General features: G+C 32.8%; 1 protein-coding gene across 1 annotated transcript; it reads right to left on the bottom strand.

Moving 5' to 3' along the window:
* Nucleotides 1–713: 713 nt before the first annotated feature.
* LOC139491859 (3-oxoacyl-[acyl-carrier-protein] reductase FabG-like) lies at nt 714–13129 on the bottom strand. The gene is made up of 9 exons (XM_071279770.1): nt 12965–13129; nt 12307–12440; nt 9444–9536; nt 8209–8294; nt 7518–7611; nt 6940–7009; nt 6358–6394; nt 5560–5623; nt 714–991 (listed from the first exon to the last, which is right to left on the bottom strand). The coding sequence occupies exons 1-9, from the start codon at nt 13008–13010 to the stop codon at nt 833–835; spliced, it is 783 nt and encodes a 260-aa protein (XP_071135871.1). The 5' UTR covers nt 13011–13129; the 3' UTR covers nt 714–832.
* Nucleotides 13130–16472: the final 3343 nt, after the last annotated feature.

Here is a 16472-nt window from a genome sequence, read left to right as displayed (position 1 = left end):
TCTTCTTATTTGAACATCTTTGATTAAAAACCATGCAAGTTAAAGTTCAATCGACAAATACCGGAGATCACGTTTCCCTCATTGCACAAACTTACCTCGCAGTGCAGGTACATTAAGGGGGGGGACTCCTTTGGTAAAAAAAAAAATCAAAATATCATGTTTTTTTCACGATCTACATAATTTTTAGCCTCAGCTGACATTGGATAATATTTTTTTGATACATGTATATTGGCTTTTATAGTTTGTTTTAATGTTGTTCGGATACACCACTGCCCCGGGTTAGGAGGAGGGTTTGGATACCGCTTACATGTTTAACCCCGACATATTCTGTATGTACAATGTATGTGCAGGTCCCAAGTCAGGAGCCTGTATATATGTATATTCATGCAATTCAGTGCTTGTTGTTGGTTGATGTGTTACATACTTGTTCTTCGTTAATTTTTTGTACATTAATAAGGCTGTTAGTTTTCTCATTTGAATTGTTAAATACATTTGTCATTTCGTAGCCTTTTATAGCTGATTATGCGGTATGTGCTTTGCTCATTGCTCATTGTGAAGGCCGAACGGTGACAAATAGTTGTTAATGTATGTGTCATTTGGTCTCTTTTCTTTTTTTTAAGATTTGAAGATTGTGGAGAGTTGTCTCATTGGCAATGATACCACATCTTCTTGTGTATATCTTATAAGAAGTTGCCTGAAATAGTATCTAAAAACAATATGCATAAGCTTTAATGTTTTAAATGAAGGATTGATTTACTGATGAAACAAAAACATGTTTTACTGCAATGTTGAGTGTGTCTTTTATTTATTGCTTGGTTACTAAACTCTCCTTTCACCGAGGACATATACAATGTCTTCCACCATCAATAGGCACTTGTGTTCCCGTAATAAAGGAGGAATCATCAGAAGCCAAGAATGCAATCATACCAGCTACTTCCTGTACTTCTCCGGGTCTACCTAAAGCATGTGTAATCTTTGTCCTTTCCAAAAACTGAGAATAAAAGCGTCACAACATTAGGATATTCTCAAATGAAGATATGAAAATCTTCATTTTTTTTTTTAAATAAGAACAATACTCAGTCATTTGACGTATGAGGTTTTGGATGGGGTTTACAGATTAGATATATCTTTATTTGCAAAACATACAAAAACCAATTTTGGTTGTGGCAAATACATTGACAAACAAACATAATGAAAAATAATATAAACTCGAAAATATTATAAGAAATATGATAATCAAAGAGCTGAATAGCTCTGAGGGGAAAGACGGACCTTGTTTCTATTTAATTATGTTTTTGGAAAAGGGGGGGGGTATCTTTTGATAGTTTTCATATGAAGAATGAAAAAGAGAACAGCTAGAACATGTAGAAAGGTTGACAATATTGAAATCAATTGTTGTTTATGTAATTTCCTTTCCTTAGTTTAGGATTCAATTTGGACCAATGGAAGAGATCTGCATCTTCTAAATCTAAACATTTGATTAAAGTTGATAGCTAATTATCTAAAACTCAACTGAATTCTGTCATTTCACAACAACTACAATTTTTTTTGAAATCTTGATTGTGTACCACTGAACTGCAGGCTAGGGCCATTTTCCATTTTTTGTGACAGTACTCTTGGATTTTAAAGTTTTTTCTTTAGAAAGTGTGGACTGAAAAATCTATTCAGTTTTAAATTTCCATTGTTAAAGTTCTGAGTTACAACTCTCATCACAGGGAAACAGGTACTAATAAAAAACAATATGAGTGATGTAAACTGTGTGAAGCTTGTTTCCAAATCTTAATTTTGAAATATTTGTAAATAATAAATATGTTTAAACTACAAAATGCAAATTTTTATTATTTTTTTTTTACCATTACAATGATTATGCAGGTACACAAAACATTAGTTTTAATAGAAGACTACTAATCCAATGAAATGTCACATTTGAAGTGTTTAAATACATTAACTTTTATTTTAGTGGATAATTACTCATCAATTGAGATGCTCCTGAATTGGAGGAAGATTCTCAGAATTTTTACAGAAAAAAGTGGTCTCACTAATTAGCGACAAGAAGCGACAAGAAGAATAATTTTTTCTTGTCGCTAAATAGTCTTCTTGACGCTTCGTGTCGCTTTTTGACGCTTTTTGTCTCTAATTAGTGAGACCCGATAAAAGTAATAAAATCGTTTCTTTCCCCTGTCTCATGTAAACCCTCGATCTTTGTTTATCATGTTTATTTTGAAAGTTGTTGACCTACAAATTAAAGTATTGCATGTTGATGTTTAAATCATCTACAGTAAACAATATTATGTTTAGATTTAACAAATACAAATTTGTAATTAGTGCACGATCTCTAAGAATGATTTAAATAACCAGTGAACTGGTGAAGGATATCCCTGCTTCTTCCAAGAATGACGTCACTATAAAATACAATGTAGGTTGGATATTTTTAGAATATCTCGTCATTCTAATTTTTCCGGATTGTAAAATAAACGTAAATAGTGTAAAGGAGAGTTCAAGATACGATAATTTCGTGAGAAACAGAAGGGAAATGTGTAAAAAAGTGTTTAAAGTCAAACTATTCATTTCTGGGTCTCCTTCTCTTCAATCTAAGTAAGATTTGTTGGGGGGTTTTCCACACTATAACATGTATAAAAACAAAATGAATGATGTGAGGGAGTGTCACTCTGGTCAACCCCATAGGGGATTGACGGCTTGAAGCCGTCTTTCCCCAAAAACAGTTACTGTTCTCCTTTCCTCAGTTCTAATGACTCTTTAATAAAAGAAACAACTGCTTTTACATCATTTGGTGTTGATGGATTAAGTATTATTACGAGTTTATCAGTAAAATTAAGTGTATTAAAATTTACATATTTTTGTATATAATATTTTAGAAAGATTTCTCTTATATTTTTATTTATTTTACAGTTGAAGAAAAAATGAAATTCATCGTCTAAGATATTACATATTTTACATTTTCTTTCATTTCGTGGTATTTTGGTATATCGTCCAGTTTATGAAGAGACAATGTTCGCTTATTCTAAATTTGGTTAACATTTTTCTTGTCTCTTTACTTGGGTGTGATAGGTAGTGTTGCATTTGGTTATTTATATTAGATTTAAGAAATTTATATAGATATATTTTATTATTTTCATTTAAGTTATTTATTTTATCATCAATAACAGTTTGATAATAGTTGATATAACTTTTTTTTAATTGGGGTTTTAACATTTTAGTCTGTTTTAAAGTTTTAGTTTCCTCAATAAGTTTAATGTCAATATTTATATCTTGTGACACATTTTTTGCAAAAGTATACCAAGAGTATGTTCCCTTGGTATCTAAACTTTTAGTTAATTTAAAGGCTTCATTAAGAAGTTGGTTTAGATTTTCATTATTTAATCTAGATAGGTACATCATAGTTTGGGTTTTTATGAAAGTTTCTAATGGCAAAAGTCCTAGTTCATTTCTAACAGCTAGATTTGTTGAGCTTCTTTTTGTCCCCAGTACTTGTTTCATAAAATGTAGCTGGGGTTTTTCTAAAACAGTTTTGTCAATAAAATGAATAGCATCTGGTGTTGAGCTATTTTTGTTAGCTCGGAGTTTAGCTCTATAAAATTGAATATAAGTGTCCATATAGCATATTTCACTATTATATGTTAAAATAGGTTTGACCAAAGTTTCAAAAAGGTTGCAAGACACTCTCACAGGAAGTTGTCCAAAGCCTGATGAGTAAGAGTTAATAGCAAATAAAACTTTTCTTGCTTTTTTTGCAAGATCTGAACTACAACTAGTTAGACTGCCATTAGATGTTATAACACATCCAAGGTATTTATATTCATATACTTTATCAAGGTATTTTCCTTTAAATTTCAAAAAGGGTTTATTTATTTTACTTGGGTTATTTTGTAGTATCATGGTTTTAGATTTTTTTGTATTAACTGTTAATTGCCATTTATCACAATACTCAGAGAGATTATTTAAACTATTTTGCAGACCGTTTTCGCTCTCTGATAATACGATTAAGTCATCTGCAAATAGAAGACTTCCTATGTCTGAATTTATAAGTTTTACAGGGGTAGAGTTTGGCTTTTCAAATATCTGACTTGAGTCATTAATAAAAATATTAAATAAAGTGGAGCTTAAAAAATCTCCTTGTCTTACACCTTTATCTATAATAAAATGTTTAGACTCTGAGTTCTTATGTTTGAAAGAACCAAGAGTATGATCGAATTGTGCTTTAATAGAAGACTTCCTATGTCTGAATTTATAAGTTTTACAGGGGTAGAGTTTGGCTTTTCAAATATCTGACTTAAGTCATTAATAAAAATATTAAATAAAGTGGAGCTTAAAGAATCTCCTTGTCTTACACCTTTATCTATAATAAAATGTTTAGACTCTGAGTTCTTATGTCTGAAAGAACCAAGAGTATGATCGAATTGTGCTTTAATATTAGAGAATGATGGACTGAATGTGTAGAATTAATCATAGGAACTAAGGAACGGGACATTTTCCCCTCCTCTTTTTTCCCTAAATCCGTTATTTTATATATCAGTGACCGATGTAGATGGGAACTTTGGAATTCAATTTGATAGCAAATAGTAAATACAAGATATTTGTAGTAAATTTATGTTCTTAATATGATACAGAAAAACTCAAAAATAATTAAAATTAATTTAATAGAAAACGAAAAAAAAAACTAACAGATTTTGGTAAAAGTGGAGGGCAAAAATAGTGTGTCTTGTCCCCAAGTACCTAAAGTTTGGAATTTTAGCAAACAATTAATACAGAAAAAAGGACAAAAAAATAAGGAATAGAGAATAATTTGGTGTCCAAATATTAAAATCATATTAAAAATAGGGTTCAATTGTTTAAAAATTGAAGAATACAAAATTGAATGAAACCCTTCCATCTAGACCCTCGTGTAGAGACGACCATTTTAGTTTCTGGAGAGGTAGGAAAATTTTGCAAAAGACATGGTGAAAAAAGTAAGCGTAGCAACAGATGAATACTTTTAAATTAAAAAGTCTTCCTGAACTCATGCCCCCACCCTACCCCCGTTCCATTATACCAATTGGTCGTCCTCTTTTATATAGTTTATGTATGATATGAATGAGTAATAATAATATGACAGCAATTCTTTGAAGTAAGAAAAAGACGCTTTGTGGCATAATCCATTAATGACCGTGAATGTATGAAAATCGTAAAGGTCATATTAACTTTATATTCAAATGTCTTTTCAATTTTCGTAAATGTTTTAGCAATTAAGTTTGACCTTAAACATTAATTATGTTAATTATGGGGTTCGTGTTGTTTATTCTTTAGTTTTCTATGTTGTGCCATGTGTACTATTGTTTGCCTTTTTGTTTTTTTCATTTTTAGCCATGGCGTTGTCAGTTTATTTTAGATTTATGAGTTTGACTGTCCCTTTGGTATCTTTCGTCCCTCTTTTATGCTACCACACCATATAATTTATAGCGTGGGCAACGGAAGTGAATCTTTCAGCCAACACACACACAAATCCGACTCACTTGTGTCCAACTGTTCCGCCCATGAAAATATTTCTTATTATAAACATACTTTTTGATAAGCTTCTTCATCCATTCCACCTCTCTTGTGTATTTCTGTTTTTATTACTCCTGGACTGTTCAAAAAATAAAATCACAATGAACGTATGTAAAAGTGCTGTTCTATACAATTTGTTATATACATGTTTTTTTTCCCTGTAACTTTCTCAATTCGGTACCGTTCGTGTAAGACGGTCTTTTGTGGTCAATGTCGTTAAAAAAACACGCAAATTCATTCCATTTAAAGATCTAATAAGGTGGAGTGTTGCTTACTCAAAATACATGTCTTAGCTCCTACAGTTAATTCAACATTCAAAGTACAGGAATCTCAATTATTATGGCACTAATTAATATCACGGTGATCATTTAGCTAAACAATTATTTTTTTAAAGGACAGATTTTTTGTATTAAAAAATGCGGTTACGTAACAGATACAAAAAAAATCAAAGTTATAAGTCGAAAACAAACTGACAATATCGTAGCAAAAAAAAAATTCAACCAAGAGCATATAAAATACAACATAAAAAAACCTAAAGATCGAGCAAGCGAATTCCACTAAAACCATTCATAACCTCAGCAGAAGCTCCAAAAAGTGTAACCATATCCAGTCCATATTGCACCCTTGAGCCTTGACATGTGCCATGGAACTCGATCGTAATTTACGTGCAATGCGGATGACGTTTTTCATTGCTTATAGACTTGAAACTATATATATGGTAACTATTGGTTTTGCAGAAGGTTCTCATATAATAAATGATAGAATTCAAATCAAATAATACAAAAATCACTTTCATATTTAAAATAAACTTACTTAACGCTGTTTACTCTAATTTGCTTTGGGGCAAGTTCTGAAAAATTGATAAAAATAAATTCACATAAAAAACGTTGACGGACTACATGTAGTATACCAATGTCAAACAAGAGCAACACATTGCATCTCATCACTTAGTTAAGACTGATTGGTTGATAATAGAGAGATGTTCGAGCATGTTTGATTGATATCATGTGGCTTGATATCTTAGTTATCCATAATTTTACTGGATGAATGAAATACTTCATGAAAACGTCTAGTGGCAAATATAACATGCATAACAGGGCGTGAACATAGTATTACTATTAAAGTGATATATATATATATAAAAATATATATCATATGAGACCCTTTGTGTACTAGAAATACACGCTGAGCGGGATTGATACGAATTTGTGTACGAGGAAAAAGTTCACAGAAGGACATATCACCCTACCCGGAAATATTATTTTAAATCCTGTGAACGGTCCTTGCTCTCACTGTCAAATGCATATGGTGAGTGTCAAGCGGAGAGAAAGCAAACACCAATTATGGTCAAGTTTTTAATTTAATTCTTTGTTTGGAATATATAAAAACAATTACCTAGGGCTGCGCACTTTGTAAACTGATCTACTGCACTTTTTGACATACAGTAAGCTATGACACCAGGAAACTGAAAAACAAATACATTTTAAAAATATGTCTTTTTTCATTTTTTGGCGAACAAAATGTATGCTTTCTTATGTCGAACAAAATTAGATAAGATGGTAATACAAAATCCTACTAAGGCATATGCTAACATAGAGAATCAGGTCTTTTATTCTTGATGATACATTCTCGAGCGAAGCGAGGAGAACATATTTTTGGGTGATTTTATACTAAAAATTGAAATTTTTTGTGAACATTTTTTTTGGTTTTGACTTGTTTATCCCCACTCCTTGATTCTTCACTGCATCTCTGAAGGTAAGACGAAGAATTACACCAAGGCCTTCGAGAGGTTGATTTATAAAGTCTGTCGCAAGCAAAGAATAATATACATGTATTCTGCATCTATGGGAAATAACTACCCGTAGCTATAAAAAAAATCAGACATACAAAATATATATAATAAATTATAAATCCTTAAATAAATCGGACTATCATAATTGTTGATTCAAAAATTTTGAAACCGAATGACTTACCGATCGTATACCATTAACACTTGAGACTATTACAATGCTGCCTTTAGTCTTCTCTAAGTATGGAACACACAGCTGTGTAATGTGGAACACTGATCTACAGAAACATGAATAAATACGGAATAAATACGGAACACATAACTATGTAATATGGAACACACAGCTGTGGAATATGAACATATAGGTGTGTAATACGGAACACCGACCTACCGAAACATGAATAAAAAGTGAATAAGTATTCGAAAACTTAGCTGTGTTAAATATGGAACTCTGACCAATAGAAACCTAAATAAAACGTGAAATAAATATGGATAACATAGTTGTGTAGTATGGGACACTGACCAACTGAAACATGAATAAAGTATGAAAAAAATGTGGAACATAAAAATGTGTCACTGAGTATGAAACCGTGACCTACAGAAACTAATTAAAAACGTTAATAAATATGGAACATATATATGTGTTATATGACACTCTGATATACAGAAACTTGAACTTAATATTATAAACGTTAATAAATATGAAACACATAGTTTTATAATTTAGTACATGAATACAAAAGTTATATAATGAAACCTTGTTAAAGAAAACTACGAAAAATAAAAACTATATTGAATACCAATTTTAAGATGTGCCTCTTTCTAATTTATTATTAAAATTGTCCTTTTCTTCAACCGTGTCCCCTTAATCTTACCTTGCATTGATATTCATAACTTTGTCATATTGTTCTAATGTTTGGGTTTCTACACTCCCAACTTCCACAATCCCTGCAGAACTCACCTTCATAAACAAAAACAAAATTAACTTGGAAAAAAACCCTCGGTGGTGGGGGCTTATTTTATATTTATGTTTATTTTTTTATTATATTCTAATAAAAGTCTGTTTGTTATTTTTTATTTTCTATTTGTATGCCCCACCTAGCGGCATTAGGTTTTTCGGTCTGTGCGTGCTTTCGTAATTTCATTCGTTCGTTCGTTAGTTCGTCCGTCTGTCCCGCTTTTAGGTTGAAGTTTTTGGTCAAGATAGTTTTTGATGAAGTTAAAGTCCAATCAACTTGAATTTTCTAATCTAAATACCAGTAAAATATTCTTGTACAGTAAAATAAAGACAAAATATGAAACGTGAAATAGACAAATACATTTCTAAAAATAGTTTGAAAATAGAAAATTATTATGTAAAATGCGAGTAAGACTAGTGACCATTTCTTGAAAATCGAGAGGGGTAGATATAAAAGAATTCAAAGAGAAAATAGAATATGTAAACATTGTAATATAAATGCGGTTGAAGATGAAACCCACTTTTTCTAAAAATGTAAAATTAATAAATCTTTACGTAATCAGCTTGAAAAATAATTATATGTCCAGAATACTTTAAATTGTCTGAAACAGATAGATTACAATTAGTTCTATCTTCATTTGATATTATGCAGCTCACTGTTCCGTTCATTAAAAAGTCATTTGCACTTAGGGGAGTGGACACAACGCCTGCATAAATATTACTGTTTTACCACTTTATATATGATGTTTAATATGTTAATTTTTCCATTGTGTATATTGTATTGTATTGTTTGTATATGCCTTCGACCCCTAGGGGTATAAATGTGCATTTCATAAATAAGCATATTAAAGTTTTTACCCAAATTTCACGTCCACTGAACACAGAAAATGATAGTGCATATTTGTACGAGAGAAAATAAAATACATCGAAATGTGCCACTAAACATGATAGCTGAAACTCTTCCTCCATCAAATCACAAGAAAAAATAGAATTTTCTATACAGGCCCGTCCGCATAGAGAACATGTACGTTCGGCACATACTCCTTACAGCGTTCGTTTCCGTTCAGGTACTGTTTTTCCTCTACTCCATCATACTCTCTTTGTGAACCTATTTGATAAAAATAAAACATTTTCTTCCCTATACTAACTTACAAGAATATGTAGTTGTCCATAAAATTTAATAGTTTCTTCCACAGCACGTATTGTGTCCTCTTCCTTTGACAAATCAGCTACTATCAATAATGGCTGAAAAAAGAAACTTTAATTCTAAACTGCGAATAAAAATACCACTGGAAAGTCAATATTTCCATAAATATTAATTTTACTAGAACACACCCGTGATATCGCGGGTCCGTGACTGAATTAAAGTATATAACTATGTGCAAGCATTATTTTAGTATTAGTATTGTCATCTGATAAAGTCATGCCGATTATAAGATACACAGTTTTTCTCTGCTTTCAAATCTTTCTGTTTGAACCCGTCGAACTGGAACTTATCAATTATTGGTAATATTAATTATTTGGAAAACAAAAGGTCCTGGAATGGAGTATTTTTTAATCAACAGCATTGTCCTATATTAATTATAAATAAAGTTGAATTCTTTGATTCGCTGTTTTACGTCATGCCCGCTAACAAATTGAAAACTGTACCTATACGCCTTATTTTTAGTCCAGATTTTTAGTATTCGTATTGTTATCTTAGAAAGTCTTATACTGATTAAAATACTACGGCAACACTCCTTTTGCGCCAATTACCGTTTTTCAGGGGTATCATTTGCGCCAAAATTTTGTTTTCCAAATGTATCAATTGCGCCAATATTCGGAACTCATTTGCGCCACTTTACCTGTACACAAGTATATCATAAATATTAATGATTAATATTTATTCTTATGTTTGGCTTAAAAAGTATTGTATGTTCGGAGATATATTTCACCATGAAAATGAGCTTCTGGAGACTTGAAGTGCATTTGACAGTCCATGTACAGAGAGAGAAGACACATTATTGCTTTGCTGAATATTTAATACAAGATATGCAAAAAAAAGAGAAGAAAATAGAAGCTTTTGCTGATAATTTATTTAGCCATGCACATATGTTGATGACACAGTGCTGTGATCCCACCATCCGTTTGGGCTGAAACTCTATCTATCAGTAATAGAACAGAAGTATTCCACAGGAATTATTATGAACTGTTTTATGTATTTCATCTTTAAATGTTTGTCTTTTTGGACAATAAAGTGAAGTTACAAGCTACTACATACATTAAATTGGGAAGTAGTAAGGCGGTAAGAAGAAAGTATGTTTCAGAAAAGGAAATATTTGCCGTGTAAACTGCCGGTTCCAAGTCCGAATAAAGGAGGAGGGAAGTGATTTTTCTTCTATAAAAGGCGCAATCGTATGTTTTATTTTTGGCGCAAATGATACCATGTAATTTTAAAACAGGTGGCGCAAACGTAGCATTGAACAAAAAAAGTTGTGGCGCAAAGAGACGCATTTTTGGCGCAAACGGATCTCTACCAATACTACAATAGGTTACAATTCGACAATTTAGTAGTGTCAACCCTGTGATTATGACCCGTGTATATAGCATATTAATCCTGAATACACCGTTTGTTGGTGCGCCTGTCAGATGCGTAACGTACAGATAAGGTAATAGCTAACAGGTGAATATACTATTGGTATCGTACGTGGAAAACAAGAGGCTGGAGTGGTGTAATTTTTAATCTACACCTTAGTACTATATTAGTTATATATAAAGTTGAATTCTTTGATTCGTCGTTTTTACGTGATGACGGCTGACTAATTGGACCTCGTAATTTTAGTATTATAGATACACGTTCCATACTTGCCCGTTTGTTTTTTTCTTATTAAAATTGATAAGTAAAATCAAACGAGTTTCGGATCCCATTGTTTGTATAATAGCACATGCATGTGATTCTAACAAATCTTAATTTGCAACTATAGAATTCAACGATTGGAACTTTGAAGATTCATTTATGCATACAAGTTTATCTTACATATAAATTGTATTGAAAGTCAAGTAAAGCAAAGGAAAATCTCTTAAAATTACTTGTAAATGGACCCAGAGTTTAAAACTGTCATATCATCTGTGAAAGCTGATGTAGGATAAATACCGTTTTGAAATTACCGATTTGTCCTACCAAAAATCTTAAAAAACAAATTCTAATATGACGTGCTTATTTTACTTTGTTAACAAACCCATGCTCCTAATTCAATAAAATTTGTTTGCACATGCGTATATTGACTTCTTCAGAATAATGAATTTTATCAAATTATCATGCACTTATGATTTTCCTCTGAGTTCAGTATTTTTGTGATTTTACTTTTTAATATATTTCCTTAGCTTTAAAACACTTCCAAACTCTTAAATGGTGCACACGATGTTACTTATTCATTTATTATGACTGTTATGTGTTGTATTCCGAAATTGGCATATTTGATGACCTTAAATACGACAACCCGGCGTTCATGCTGGCTGTTCAAATTCCTCCCTCTTAGTGCCAGCCGTTTGCTTCTTTACGAACAAAAAAGGGAGGTTCATGGAAGAGCCTATACAAACGCTTTTACAATTTTACTTATCAGACAGAAAAATTACCTTAATTGTCCTATTCAGAATCGAAATAATTGATGCAAGCTAAACTTTATTGTAGTTTTAACATGGGTATAGGCACTATCGCTCGGGTAAAAATAATCACAAATATAATGCCTACACATGTTAAAACTACAATAAAGTATAGCTTGCATCATTCAATTATTTCTTAAGTGAATAGTCGATGTCTGTCAGAGGTTCATTGATAGTGTTACATTTTGTAACAAAATCTAGCATAATTGACGAAAAATAATAGAGGAAAATTGGAATACAAGTTAAGAAAAGAAAACAACCGGTAAGAAGAGATAATATTTGGACTAAAAAATTAATAGAGAAAAATATCGAAACCGTGAAATGATAGTGAAATGTATAATTTCCCATCCAGACCCTCTTGTAATAATGTTACCTTCCCTCCACCGCTTTTCTCACATTCATCAGCGGTCTTTTTCAGGTTTGCATCATTTCTTCCTGTTATTGCTAACTTTGCCCCAAGTTTAGAAAACAAAATGGCTGTTCCCTGGCCTATACCAGAACTAGCACCTTAAAGAGGAAAACAATAATTAATAATAATAAATTAAATACTTTTCGACTCTGTTTGGTCCATAATGGTCAGTGATGATTAAAATTTGTATTCTTGGATGAAATGTATGTAATCGGAGTGCTTTTCCGAATGAATTCGTCTTTTTCAACTATTTGAAAGTTAAAAATGTATACATAAAAAAACATCATCAATACAGCATGTATTAGCTTTGATTTTTAATTCAATTTCCTCTTGTTCATATGTACCTCATCCGTTTCATTTGAGAGAGACAAATTAGCCTGAGATTCTTCTTGAATAGATTATAAATTCTTCTAATTCACCGTCATGCGCATAATGAATATCAAATTCGTTTTCTGTCAGAATAAAAAATATCAAAAATACGCTAACAAGCTAGGATACATGCCGTACAAGTAGGACAATTAATGTGAAACCGGCCTACCATACAAATTTAAACAACAAACCCATGTGTAAAGGGATTATATTATAAATAAATATAAAGAAACAGCAAATATTGAGAAGTTACCTGTGATAAGTGCAATCTTTCCATCTAGTCTCCCGAGTGATGCCATTTTGTTCAAACTGTAATATATAACGGGTTCTTTATACGCAATATAAATTCTGTTGTCACCGTTTGCGACAGATTTATCTCCCTATAACAATTACATGTAAACTATATTATACAGTATACGGTTCAAGGTCAATCGAGGATCTAAACGGGATTTGAATATTTATAACATGAAAGAGTAAATGAAAAACATATATATATATATATTTTAAATTCTTAAATATATATTTAGATAAAAAGAAAGCAGATTTTTATCAGCTAATATACTATCAGGGGGCCAGGGATAGGTATCTGCGCTACACGGGGTGGTAACTTCGATATTTTTTTGGTAGGGGTGTGCCATTTTTGCCTCAAAAAACGTACCCATTTTTAATATAACATTCACTGAAATTCAGTACCTATAGTTATATAAATATTTAAGAAAGAACGACCTATACTTATATACAATATTTAAAATATGACCCATGCATAAGCAATAACTCGATCATCATGCATCACTCATAATTCATAAATATACCAGCTACCCCTTTAAGCTTTTACAAATGAATTGACATTCTCAATAGCATATTTATATATGCATCATGCATGGTTAGCGAACTTGATCAATATTATGAGATGATAGTCGTTTTAGATCTAATTTTTAAGATCTGTGCCATTTTTAAAGTGCAGATGGTGCCAGGATAATGAGAGGGGGGGGGGGGGGGGGGGGTTCCACCCATATGCTATCATTGATCGTTAAAAGGGAGTTCCTACCCCCAGACCCCTTTTAGATCCGACAATAATAAGGAAAGGGGATATAGAGGATGTAACACGTATTTTAACAAACATTCACATTTATGGATTAGCTGTTTATACTGTTCTTTGAAATATAAGTTGATTTTTATACTATAATAATTGTCCAATCGCCTTCTTTTTAAGTATTAATTTGAAGAGGTTTCTGTTTTGATATTTTTTTTAAGCCTATTAATCTTTCTGTAAAATTCATAATGATTCATCCATATTCGACCAACTTATGCATGAGGCAAACACCACCTCTACCTTTGGTATAATGGCCGATGTGGAGAATCTCTTAAGTTGACCAGCCGGCAATAGTTCAGTTCGACTTCGTTGTAAACCAGGATACCATATCCCCCTTTTAACCATCTGCTGACAAACTCGTACGGGTCTAGGGTATTAGTGATATGGACCATTTTAAAGGCAATAAGTACCTTTACCTCTGGTATCATTGCCCACGTGGAGAATCTCTTAGTTTGGCCAGCCGGCAATAGTTCATTTCGAATTTGTGATATACCAGGGTACCCACCTTACCATTTCCTGACTAACTCGTACGGGTCTTGGGCATAAGTGCTATAGGCCATTTATGAGGCAATACCCACCTCTACCTCTGGTATAGAATCTCTTAGTTTGACCAACCGGCAATAGTCTGTTCGATTTCGTTGTAAACCAGGAAACCATATCCCCCTTTCAATCTTCTGCTGACAAACTCGTACGGGTCTAAGGTATAAGTGCTATGGGCCATTTTAATAGCAATAAGTACCTCTACCTCTGGTATCATGTCCCGCGTGGAGAATCTCTTAGTTTGGCCAGCCGGCAATAGTTCATTTCGAATTTGTGATATACCAGGGTACCCACCTTACCCTTTCCTGACTAACTCGTACGGGTCTAGGGGAAAAGTGCTACGGGCCATTTTAGAGGCAATTCCCACCCCTCCCTCTGGTATAATGGCCGATGTGGAGAATCTCTTAGTTTGACCAGCCGGCAATAGTTCAGTTCGACTTCGTTGACAACCAGGATACCATATCCCCCTTTTAACCCTCTGCTGACAAACTCGTAAGGGTCTAGGGTATAAGTGCATGATATGGGCCATTTTAATAGCAATAAGTACCTCTACCTCTGGTATCATGGCTCACGTGGAGAATCTCTTAGTTTGGCCAGCCGGCAATAGTTCATTTCGAATTTGTGATATACCAGGGTACCCACCTTACCCTTTCCTGACTAACTCGTACGGGTCTAGGGGAAAAGTGCTACGGGCCATTTTAGAGGCAATTCCCACCTCTCCCTCTGGTATAATGGCCGATGTGGAGAAAATCTTAGTTTGACCAGCCGGCAATAGTTCAGTTCGACTTCGTTGAAAACCAGGATACCATATCCCCCTTTTAACCCTCTGCTGACAAACTCGTAAGGGTCTAGGGTATTAGTGATATAGACCATTTTGAAGGCAATAAGTACCTCTACCTCTGGTATCATGGCCCACGTGGAGAATCTCTTAGTTTGGCCAGCCGGCAATAGTTCATTTCGAATTTGTGATATACCAGGGTACCCACCTTACCCTTTCCTGACTAACTCGTACGGGTCTAGGGCATAAGTGCTATGGGCCATTTTAGAGGCAATTATATGGACTGCTCATGTTGAGATTAATGACTCTGATTGATCTCCGTAATTTTGAAGAAGTATATGTCATTGAAATAGTAATTGACAGTTTTTATTGTTCGGTTGTTTTTATTTCTTGTTTTTCTGAACTGTTTAACTGGAAAATACTATCGTATGTATTGTATATTTTAGTTTCATGATTGGACTATATTTGTGACAACGAACATATTATGGAATGCTCATATGACAATTAATTCCTTCTAATTCCTAAATTTCTACATTTAATCATATTTTTATTTATTGTAGTTTACATTGATTCAATAATCACAAAATTTTAATGAATCATTATTGTTTTGTTTTGTGTGTATTGAGGCGATTAAACTTTTCATTTAATTTCATTTTAAATGACGCGGACCTTGCAGAAGACACCTATTGGCTTAATATTTCTTAATAATTTTATATTGCTATAAATAGTATAACCATATTGGATATATTAACAGCAAAATGTTATTTTATTGTCACAATCTAATAACTACCCACAACACTTCGTCGAACGCGGTTTCATCTCATGAATATAATTGACGGCTAGCCTCATGAATATTAACGACTGCTAGCTTCACACTAGTATGTGTAAGGGCTAGAGCTTAGAGAAGCATATTGGAAGATGTGGTATGAGTGCCAATGAGACAACTCTCCATCCAAGTAACAATTAGTAAAAGTAAACCGTTATAGGTCAGGGTACGGCCTCCAAAACGGAGTTTTGGCTCACTCCATACAACAAGCTATAATGCCTATGGGCCCCAAAAATTACGAGTGTAAAACCATTTAAACGGTAAAACCATTCAAACGGTAAAACCAACGGCGAAATATATATAAAAACGAAAAACGAGAAACACTTATGAACCACATAAACAGAAGACAACCACTGAACATTAAATTCCTGACTTAGGACAGGTGCAAACAATTGCAGGCAGCGGAATTAAACGTTTTAATGGTACCAAACCTTCCCGGACCTTTTCTGAAACAGTAGTATAGCATCACAAAATAGAAAGACACACTATAAAAAATCAATTGGAATGATTTAACTAAATCAAAA

This window comes from Mytilus edulis, chromosome 10 (assembly GCF_963676685.1).
Source record: "Mytilus edulis chromosome 10, xbMytEdul2.2, whole genome shotgun sequence".
Taxonomy (NCBI): Eukaryota; Metazoa; Mollusca; class Bivalvia; order Mytilida; family Mytilidae; genus Mytilus; species Mytilus edulis.
This window is presented reverse-complemented; position numbering and strand designations above follow the sequence as displayed.

What these genes read in the sequence shown, in the direction of transcription:
- LOC139491859 (XM_071279770.1), bottom strand. Translation starts at nt 13,010, where the DNA reads ATGGCATCACTCGGGAGACTAGATGGAAAGATTGCACTTATCACAG. An exon ending in AAAGATTGCACTTATCACAG is followed by an intron (nt 12,441 to 12,964) that starts GTAACTTCTCAA and finishes TTCCTCTTTAAG; the next exon opens with GTGCTAGTTCTGGTATAGGC. An exon ending in AGAAAAGCGGTGGAGGGAAG is followed by an intron (nt 9,537 to 12,306) that starts GTAACATTATTA and finishes TTCTTTTTTCAG; the next exon opens with CCATTATTGATAGTAGCTGA.